The 11,418-nt window shown below is 43.9% G+C and overlaps 1 protein-coding gene across 2 annotated transcripts in view; it reads left to right on the top strand.

Moving 5' to 3' along the window:
• Positions 1-2,052: 2,052 nt before the first annotated feature.
• LOC120931314 (nicotinamide riboside kinase 2-like) overlaps positions 2,053-11,418 on the top strand; it is a 30,122-nt gene continuing 20,756 nt past the window's right edge. The window contains exon 1 of one of the 2 annotated variants that reach the window (XM_040342621.1): positions 2,053-2,290. In XM_040342621.1, coding sequence (XP_040198555.1) covers positions 2,265-2,290 — 26 coding nt within the window. In that variant the 5' untranslated portion in view covers positions 2,053-2,264. The remainder of the gene's footprint in view (positions 2,291-11,418) is intronic. The other variant, XM_040342620.1, reaches the window with a different exon arrangement.

Raw genomic sequence — 11,418 nt, 5'->3', positions numbered from 1 at the left:
TTAGCTGATTCCTTGTTAGTAAAAGACGATTTGCGCTTTTTTGTCTGTTACAGCGTGATGAATGTGCTTACTCCATTATGAACGGTAGTTTTACCAGAACGAGCGCTCCCGTCTCATAACTGGCTTCTGAGCATGCGCAGGTTTAAAACTTCATTTTAGCCCACACACAATCATTTTTTACAACCCGAAAAACGAAATTTTTTAAAACGACGTGAAAAAATGCAGCATGTTCGATTTTTTTTTTTGCTGTTTTTCAGAAGATGAAAAAAGATGTGAAGCCCACACACGATCATTTTGAATTACGTTTTTAAAAACGTCGGTTTTTTTTCATGCCGAAAAACGATCGTGTGTACGCGGCATAAGCCCTGGTTCACATTGATGCTACTTTGAAATTGCGCTACTTCACTTGAAGTAGCGCGATTTTAAAGTAGCAAGGTCAGTGTGATTTCAGGTGCTACTTGATAGACATCTGTGTGGCTTCATACACAAATGTCTATTGAAATCGGCAAAAGTAGTGCAGGAACTACTTTTGCAAATCGCTGCGGCGCCATTTGGAACAGTGCCATTGCTGCCAATAGGCTGCAACTTGTTATGCGATTTGATCTCTCAAATCGCATGACAAATCGCTCCGATGTGAACCTAGACTTAAAGAGAAGAGAGGCGCCTCTAAGTGTAGCAATATGGTTACATTTACTGAAGGTACAACATTTAGAAACATATTGCTACACTTAAAGCGGGGTTCACCCTAAAACAACAATAGAGCGTTACATCCAGCATAATGCTGACATCTACAGTATGCTGGATTTTTTTTTTTTGTACCACTGTACTTACGGTCTTATGGTATTTTCACGGGGCTTCCGGGTTCTCGCTCCTCCGGGGAGTAGGCGTTCCTTAGGTGATTGACGTTCGGGTAAAGCGCGTCATCGCCCTCCGAAAATATCCGAGGGGGTCTCGGCACTTTACGGCGCCTGCGCAGTCGGCTCTACACGGCAGGCGCAGGCGCCGTAAAGAGCCGAGTCCCCGTCGGATATTTTCGGAAGGCGATGACGCGCTTTACCCGAACGTCAATCGTCTCCTGGGAGGAACAACACTCACTCCCAGGAGACATTGCGCAGAGCTCCCCGTCGGGGAAAAGGAGCGACACGCCCACTCCCCACAAGGAAGAAGACCCGGAAGTGAGGCTGAAGACAGGTAAGTGTACACATTAAAAAAAAATTACAACGCTACAAGCCTTTATTAAGGCTAGAGATAGGTTTGCAAAAAAGTTAATTTTGAGGGTGAACCTCCGCTTTAAGAGGCGCCTCTCTTCTCTTTTATACTCCTGTAGATCCGGCCGCATTTGCTTCTAATCCCCTTGGGGAGGCTTCCATTTGTGGATGGACATTTTATAGTTACACAACCTGGTCACATTCCTATAATCTTTTTATATGGACTATAAACTGAAGGACTTATGAATAAATGGTTGTGGAAATGAATCATTTGAGTTTTCATTATTTCTTATGTGATAATTCGCTTTGATATACAAGTGCTTTGGATTACAAGCATGTTTCTGGAACGGATTATGCTCGCAATCCAAGGTTTTACTGTATATATTATATATTCTCTATAGTTACACACCTATGTGCGGTGCACACTGTAATAGAATAGACTGCACAACTTCATGGAAACTTTAATTGGCCCCCACATGGTGAGGAGATGATGGTCGGTCCTGTGACTGTATATTGGGGGGGGGGGGGGGTCAGTGGAGAACAGAACACGTGCAGTGAGTGCTGTCAGATGATTGTAGTGACTGAGGGGGGGCAGTGTCCGGAATGAGGCGGCAGGGGGCGGTGTGTAGACACATGAGGAATGCGGCACGAGGTGACCATGAACGTGATAAGTCTATGTCCAGGAACAGCTGCACACAAGGACAACTCTCCCTCAGCCTTCATTGGGCTCCGTGATATCTCTCCGCCCGCCCCTGTCCCACTTCCTCTCCAATCAGATGAGGACTTACTCCTCCTGCCCCCCTTCCCCGTCCAATGAGAGGATAACAGACACCTGACGTTCCACCGCACGTCTCCGGCTATCCCCTGTTCCCGCTCTCCATTGCTAGTGATAGACCGAGCTGTGTCGCTCTCCCGGACCATGGAGTCTTTTTCCTGTAGTTGACGTTTAGTTCCCCTCCTTCTGCTCTCCGCGTTCTTCTAGGTCTCCATTCCATCCGCCGCCGCCGTCTCCGGACCTCCTTCATTACTTTACTGTTCAGACACATTGGACCGGACATGAAGATCGTTGTAGGCATTGGCGGGTAAGAGAACTCCATGTGGGCGGACTACAGGGCTCAGCGGACCGGGGGGGAGATAGTGAGTTCTCTATGATAGAGGGAGGGGGGCAAACCATTCACACCAGAAATTATTATCAATGTAGGAATAACATGTGTCATATTATTGAAGGAGCTATACAGCAATAGTACACTTCATACTAGATGTAGAGAGATTTAAAAAAAAAAATATATATATATATATATATATATATATATATATATATATATATATATATATATATATATATATAATATTAAATTTAAAATGCACACGCGTGCACAATTTTTGTCTTTTTACAATAATATAATTTCCTAATTTTGAATTCCATTTTAAATACTAAAAATTTAGTAATTTTTTTTCTTTAGTATAATTAATGTAAAAATAGTTTCAATCATTTTATATTAGAATAATAATAGTATTTGCTAATATAAAATCTATTTTAAATAGATTTTATGTACTACAAAAAATTATAGTTGTACATACCACCTATATAAAAATTTGTGTGTGTTTTTTTTTTTTATTTTTTTGGGGAATTATGTTTTGTTTAAGTGGAGTTCTGTCGGAATTAATATTAAGTCAGCAGCTACAAACACTGTAGCTGCTGACTTTTTTTTGTTTTTTTGTTTACGAAAGCTTTATTAGAAGATTAAATCACGACAGAATTGCAGTACATGCAGAATATATTATACAATGTGACATGGCAATGAACAAGGATTACATACAGAAGATCCGATGATTATATGTAGTTATTACAAAGAGTATAGTAGCGTGAAGTCTACAGACAGGAAAAAGTAGCTGCTGACTTTTAATATAAGGACACTTGCCTGTCCAGGGCGCCCGCAGTGTCCTCACCTGAAGCCGATCTGTCTCTCTGCTCCCGGGTGGAGGCACCGCCATCTTCAGTAAGGGAATTGACAAGTGAAGCCTTGTGGCTTCACAGCCTGGTTTGATCTCGCTCGTCCCTGCTGTCTTCTGGGACCTCGGTCTCTCCCAGAAAACAGCTGGGGGCGGAGGAGTGGCTAGACATGGCATAGATCACCGTGGATACTGCAGCGATATCTGCCCGGGCGTTTGAGCAAATACCTGGATTAGACTGGTATCTGCTACCCCCCCGAAAGATGTCAAATGTGACGGGGGGGGGGGATCCAAAAAAGCGGACGTTTACATTTTTTTTTTTTTTTTTTTGAGGAACTCTATTTTAAAATATATTGTTTGCATTATTTTATAAACAAAATGTTTTATGTTATGTTTATAGTTATTATTTTACAAATGCAATATAAAAAAAGTGTGTGTATTGTGTCTCTGAGGAAAAATGTGCCCGTTTCTATACCCACAGTTATTTGGCGCTTTATGTGCCAAATGTCACACAAGTGAATTTTGTAATGGTGTTACTCTGTGCGTCCGTACGCATCCACTTCACTTTGGGACAGATTTGACTTGGAACCTTGGTGAAGGACTTTGGAGATTCTTCTGGGACAATAATATAAATGGTCAGATATTATTTAAGGTACTTGTATGGCGCTGTCAATTTACGCAGCACTTTACATATACATTGTACATATCACTCTTACAGTAATTTGGTATAACACATAGAAATTGTGTAATGACATGTTTGATTTGACGCATGGAAAATGCATTGATATTTACACAAAATATGATGTATTTTGCCACGTCCCCCCTCCTCACACTTTAATTCACCTAAAGCCCTTGTACTGGTGAGTAAACCTTTCTGATACGTTTTCTGTCTGGGTAGGTGTGTCCCTTGTTGCATCATAATCACATTTATGTATTCCCTCCATTTCTTGTGGCTTCCCTCCGTTTTTCTGTTCAAAACTTCCTCAGCGAAGCAATTTCCTTTATTGTCCCCAGTATGTTTTAATCCTCTTGGGCTAGGGTGACATTTGTGTGATGCAAGAATGTGCACAAAACTGATCATTCCAGCAATGCACAAAATGTCCTTCCCTTTTACAGGCACACGACAGTGCCATTCATTTTTAATGGCACCCCAATGCACCTTGCTACACGTTCATGCCAAAACAAAGTATTACACGCTTATAGGGCAGCCCCTTGAATGGTTTGCACGGTATCATGCTTCACATTTTAGAGCAAAACCCATAACTCTCATCACACCTGGATACATGTGAACAGAGTGCTGTTGCTGACTCTCTACTCTGCTGGAAGTCTGTTCCGAATAGCCTCCTACTTTTTCAGTAAAATAACACTTTCTAAGATTCGTTTTGAAGATTATGGTACAGTGACCACAACCTGGAGGATGCAGCCACTGTCAGGGTGTTCGGTCAGTTGTGGCGGCTTAACCACTTCAGCCCCGGACCATATTGCTGGTCAATGACCAGGCCACTTTTTGCGATTCGGCACTACGTCGCTTTAACTGACAATTGCGCGGTCATGCGACGTGGCTCCCAAACAAAATTGGCGTCCTTTTTTTTTTTCTCCCACAAATGGAGCTTTCTTTTGGTGTTTTTTGATCACCTCTGCGTTTTTTAGTTTTTGCGCTAAAAAAATAAAGTGACAATTTTGATATTTTTTTTTTATATTTTTTTGCTATAATATCCCCCAAAATATATATAAAAAAACTAATTTTTTCCTCAGTTTAGGCCGATACGTATTCTACATATTTTTTGTTAAAAAAAATCGCAATAAGCGTTTGGTTTGCACAAAAGTTATAGCATTCACAAAATAAGGGATAGTTTTATGGCATTTTTATTAATAATTATTTTTCACTAGTAATGGCGGCGATCAGCTTTTTTTTTATTGGAATTTTTATAGCGATCAATGCTATAAAAATGTCAATGGAAGGGGTTAATTATGTTCCCTGGGTGTGTTCTAACTGAAGGGGGGGTGGGACTGATTTGGGGAAATGACAAATCGCTGTCCATACATTGTATGAACAGACGATCATTTCTCCCCTGACTGGACCGGGAGCTGTGTGTTTACACACACAGCTCCCGGTTATCGCTCTGTAACGAGCGATCGCAGGTGCCCGGTGGTGATCGCGACCGCCGGGCACGCGCGCCCCTATTGGCTGAACGGCGAGATGACGTATAGCTACATTAACTCGCCCAGCCGTGCCGACCTGCCGCTGTATAACTGCGGCGGCTGGTCGGCAAGTAGTTAAAAACCATATCCAGCAGAGGAGATGACCCCCCCCAACCACATTAAAGCGGAGTTCCACCCAAAAGTGGAACTTCCGCTCATCAGATCCTCCCCCCTTCCGGTGCCACAATTGGCACCTTTTTGGGGGGGGGGGGACAGGATACATTTGACAGATATCACTTCCAGAAGTCGAGCTGCGGCCCGTGACGTGTGTGTGTGTGTGTGTGGTGTTTTTTCGTTTTGCGGAACACTGATTTGGAAGGAGGGCTCACGGCAGCCGCACACAGCTGTGATATAAGCTTCCTCAGCTCTCGTTCTACTGCTATTTCCTTCCCCCGCTCTCCATCTAGACTCGCCCTGCGTTATATACCGTGTGCAGTTTTCTGTGTGTGTGTGTGTATATGTGTGTGTGTGTGTATATGTGTGTGTGTGTGTGTGTGTGTATGTATGTATATGTATATGTATATGTGTGTATATATATATATATATATATATATATATATATATATGTATATATTCCCCCCCCCCCCCCCCCCCCCCCCCCCCCCCAGATGAGTCCATTCATTCCTAAATTCCTTTATTTAGTTGGGACTCCTCCCATTGCAGTAAGCTGATGAATACAGGGGGCAGTACTGTACTTGTATCGCATATTTTTATCTCTCGTTTGATTTCCATTTGCAGCTGCTATTTGGCATGGAGAGCCTCTGCTTAGCTTACTGTAAATCAGTAGCCACGTGTTGTCAGACATTTTAAGCTAAATAGGTTTACCAGAGGCTCTCGACAATATTCTTTGCTGGAATTGCTTCACAGTAAGTCAGCGTTGTGTAGGAAAATGGCTTTCTAGTTTATAGGTAGCTGACTATTGGGTAGTGTTATGTCAATATCATTATTAGGGGAGTAGTGCAGAGTTCTGTTTTGGCTAAAGGTAATTTTTTATTTTATTTTTTGTGTGTAGATATTATTATGATTATACAGGATTTATATAGCGCCAACAGTTTGCGCAGCGCTTTACATCAGGGAAGACGGTACAGTCTCAATACAGGAGGGATCAGAGGGCCCTGCTTGTTAGAGCTTGTAGATTATATATATATATTCCGGATATATTTGCGCTAGACTGCAGATATGTGAAACGTTTCAAGGAAGACCAATCTCTAAACTGCCCAGCATTGTGTTCTGGTACTTCAGAATGTATATGCCTGGGTGTACTTAATACAGTTAATGCGAATATAAACATGGCAGGCAAACTGTACTGTCTGTTGGCCATGAAGGCAATTGTATTTTTCCTGTAATAATATAGTCCAATTTCTCGAAGGAGAAATGTAAGGGTAGTTTCTAAAAACAAATGAATTCTCTCCTTAAAGTGTTTGATAACCCCCAAAAAATTAAAGATCCTGTTCCTTTAAAGACTTTTATACGGCACAGTGCTTGTGCTGTGCATTTTGGCCCCTTGTAACGCCTGAAATGCCTTGACGGTTCTGCCAGAATCCAATTTTTTTTTTTTTTTTTGTCCATGTATCCTTTAAAGCGGAAAGCAGTGAATGTCCTCTCAGACACTCTATGGGCTGGAGAGGCCGGACGCAGCTTGCTTTAGTTCCTAGTAGGGTTGTCCCGATACTAGTATCGGTATCGGGACCGATACCGAGCATTTGTGTGAGTACTTGTACTCGCACAAATGCTCCCGATGCCTGAGCCGATACCCGGAAGTCGGCGGACAGAGAGGGGGCGGAGCCAGTGGGGTTGCGTGGGAAGCGTCGTCGCACCGGGTGCAACATTCAGGGGGACGCCAGTCAGTGTGTGTCACTGCCTGATCCGTCCCCCTGTTTACTTCCTGTTGCTGGTGCCTTGTGAATGGTCAGGTACGGCGGCGGGGCTATTACAGCGTTGCTGGCAACAAGATACAACTGTGCAGCGCGAGTGCTGGAAATTGAAATGTTTTGCCGCTCACCGGGAACATTATCACAGCGTGAGCAAGCCATCAGCAGAGCCAGGTGTGCACGATACAATGGACTGAGCCATTCACAGCCCCCTCCAGAAAATAGTCTGTCTGTCTGCTGTCACTTCGCTTAAGATCTTTCTACTTCAAGGAGTCAGACCCCTGACAGCTCAGCACTACCTCCCCCCCCCCCCCCCCCCCCCCCCCTCCTCTGGACACCCTCTATTCACCTCCTCCAGGCTGATGGAAGACATAAGCTGCAGGTGAGACTAAGTCAGCCAGAGAGAGAGATTAGAGAGTTTAGACAAGTCAGTATATAGTATAGTGTAGTGGACAGAGCAGTGCCCCCTGTCGGTGCTCCCTGTCAGTGCCATCCATCCCTCAGTGCCCCCGGTCAGTGCCATCCATCCGTCAGTGCCCATTATTCAAATTGTCACATGACATTAAAAAAAAGTATCGGTATTCAGTATCGGTGAGTACTTGGGGAAAAAAAGTATCGGTACTTGTACTCGGTCCTAAAAAAAAGTGGTATCGGGACAACCCTAGTTCCTAGCCATGCGCTGTGAACCAGCTGTCGGGTAGCTGGGTGGACCCCATCAATGAGGTTGGGATTCTTCCGGAGCGCCATGTGATGTCAGCCGACCATGAATGGCTGATTTTTGGGTCACAGGAGAGCAAAAGCAAGTTCACTCCTGTGTCCAAGGAGACCCAAAGAAAAAAAGCTTTGACCATACTTCAATGTTCCCTAGATGGCCTAGTGTCCAAACTATCTGTGATTGGGGAAAACATTGGCACAATGAGCCATGGTTCAAGCTGGACTTGCCACAATGGTAACCCCACTTGATGGTGTAATGTCTTTGGGATTACCTGGTAAGCAGCAGGACTGTGAATTGAAATTGTTATTTATGAAATGTGAGCTCTTGTGACATTTTCAATTGCCACTTTTATCATTTGAATTGCAGTTTTTTTTTTTTTTTTTGGCTTTAAAATTTTGTCCACATCTTGGAGTTTCATTCTTGCTGGTATAAAGTAATATGTTTGGTATAAGTTTGTTGCGGTTACTGTTGTGAAAGCCAGGGCTTGACAGATTCCTGAAGAGTCAACCGATGTATGTGTCTGATATATTGCTAGACAGATGGCAGAATTGGGTTACATGTACACGGGCGTTTTGGATGTATGCATGTTGCTGTATTGAAGCCTTAGCTTAAAGGGTTCTAAAGGCTTAAGGATTTCTGTCTTTAAAACACTCTCTGCATTAAGGTAAAAACCCTTCTATGCTGTAGGATTTCCCCTTATACTTGCTTCACCCAGCGATATGCATGAGAGCCATTGGCTCCCACTGCTATCAATCATAGCCAGTGAGGAGGGGAGTAGGGCCGAGCCCTGCTCTTTAAGTCAATAGACAGAGTGTGCTCGGGAGTGAGCAAGCACAAGTGCCCCCATAGCAAGCAGCTTGCTATGGGGGCACTCAGAGGAGGGGAGGAACCATGGGACCCAAAAAGAGGATCGCTGTTGCTCTGTGCACAGAGCAGGTATATTTATAACCTCTTTATGTTGAGGTTTACAATCCCTTTTAATACAGAATTGACACTTGCTGCGGATGTGCTGTGCCATGTTAACCGTTTCAGGGACCCACATACCATAAACGGGCTGTGTTTTATTGTCTCTAACCCCCAGGTACTGTATGTAGGCAGCCCATTGGAAGTCTATTGGGGGGGGGGGGGCAGTGGCTGCACAGACTCAGCAACTTGTACTACATACAGGGGCCAATCACCCTCACATCGGGGTGAGCAGCTGTGTCTGTGCAAGGGCACCATCTTAATCAGTGTGCTGCCTGTATGCAGCTCTCAGAGGTTGGCTACACTGGAAAAAAAACAGTCTGTTCACAGCATACAGACACCTGAGTGAGACCTGAAGAATAAGGATGCTTTCAAATTTTCCCCATTTTTAAATGAAGTTTGCACATCCATCGGGTTTAGCTGTTCCCTGTCCTTATAGGAACAGAAGAATCTTTTCTGGGATTCCTGAAACCCCTCAAAGTAAAGCCATGGGTTGCCTGTGTAGGGTAAAGTGGCAGGTTTTCTTAGTGCAGACCTCCACAGATGCATATAGGTGCATCTCCTAAATTGTCAGTTTATTTCAGTAATTCAATTAAAGCGGAGCTCCACCCTAAAGTGGAACTCGTGCTGATCGGACCCCCCCCCCCCCCCTCCGGTGTCACATTTGACACCTTTCAGGGGGGAGGGGGGGTGCAGATACCTGTCTAAAGACAGGTATTTGCACCCACTTCCGGCCACACAGTCTCGGGCAGAACGTCGCCTCCCGTTGTGCTCTGGGAACACTTGGCTCCCAGAGCACAGCGGGAGCCAATCAGCGGCGCAGCGCAACTCGCGCATGCGCCGTAGAGAACCGGGTAGTGAAGCCGGAGCGCTTCACTTCCTGGTTCCCTCACTGAGGATGGCGGTGGAGCAGCAGAGTGACGAGCGATCACTCATCCTCTGCTGCGGACGGCGCTGGACTCCAGGACAGGTAAGTGTCCTATTATTAAAAGTCAGCAGCTGCAGTATTTGTATCTGCTGGCTTTTAATATTTTTTTTTTTCATGGCACATCCGCTTTAAAGTGAAAATCTTATTTCATATAGATTTATGTTACGCGGAGTGATATATTTCAAGCATTTCTTTCTTTTAATTTTGATTAGGACTTACAGCTAGTAAAAAACTCAGTATCTCAGAAAATTTGAATATTACGAAAGACCAATAAAAGGATTTTTGATAGATATGTTGGCTTGCTGAAAAGTATGTTGTATAGTATGCACTCATACATGGTTGTGGCTCCTTTTTGCATCAATGCCGCGTATGGAGGCCCAGGATTCTTTTGATGGTGGCCTTCAGCTCATTTGCATTGTTGGGTCTGGTGTCTCATCTGCCTCTTGACAATATCCCAGGTTCTCTATGGGCTTTAGGTCAGACGAGTTTGCTGGCCAATCAAGCACAGTGATACCATGATCATTAAACCAGGTATTGGTACTTATGGCAGTGTGGGCAGTGCTGGAAATCAGCGTCTCCATAAAGCTGGTCAAGCGTGAAATGCTCTAGAATTTCCTGGTAGAGGACTGCGCTGACTTTGGACTTGATAAAACACAGTGGACTGACTCCAGCAGATGACATGAATCCCCAAATCATCACTGACTGTGGAAACTTCCTCCAGACTCTAGGACTGTAAATTCCAAATAAAATGCAATTTTTTCCCACAGTCCCTGATTTGGGGAGCCATGTCATCTGCTGGTCCACTGTGTTTTATCAAGTCCAATGTCGGCACAGCCCTCTACCAGGAAATTCTAGAGCACTTGATGCTTCCCTCTGCTGACCAGCTTTATGGAGATGCCGATTTCATTTTCCAGCAGGACTTGGCACCTGTCCACACTGCCAAAAGTACTTACTACTGCCTTGTTTAATGATCATGGTGTCGCTGTGCTTGAATGGCCAGCAAACTTGCCTGACCTAATCTGTGGGGTATTGTCAATGGGAAGATGAGACACCAGACTCAACCATGCAGAAGAGCTGAAGGCCGCTATCTAAGCAACCTGGTCTTCCACAACACCTCAGCAGTTCCACAGGCTGATCGCCTCTGTGCCACGCCACATTGATGCAGTAATTCATTCAAAAGGAGCCCCAACCAAGTATTGAGTGCATACTATACTGTACATATTTTCCAGTAAGCCACTATTTCTGTATTAAAAATCCCTTTTTGTTGGTATTATGTAACCTAGTTTTCTGAGATGCTGAATTTGGGCTTTTCACTAGCTGTAAGCGATAATCAAAATTAGAAGAAATAAATGCTTGCAATATATCGCTGTGTATGTAACGCATCTATATAAAATATATGAATTAAATATATTAACTTTTTGATCTTCTAATTTTGAGATTTACCTGTATATTTATCTCTCTAACCATTCACTCTGCTTTTGCCATGTTCAGCCCCCAGGTGAGGAAGGAGCCCTGTGTAAGCTACAAGCTGATAGAATTGTATAGAGATTGTAGACAGACTGTGGATGTAATACAGTA

This window comes from Rana temporaria, chromosome 3 (assembly GCF_905171775.1).
Source record: "Rana temporaria chromosome 3, aRanTem1.1, whole genome shotgun sequence".
Taxonomy (NCBI): Eukaryota; Metazoa; Chordata; class Amphibia; order Anura; family Ranidae; genus Rana; species Rana temporaria.
This window is presented reverse-complemented; position numbering and strand designations above follow the sequence as displayed.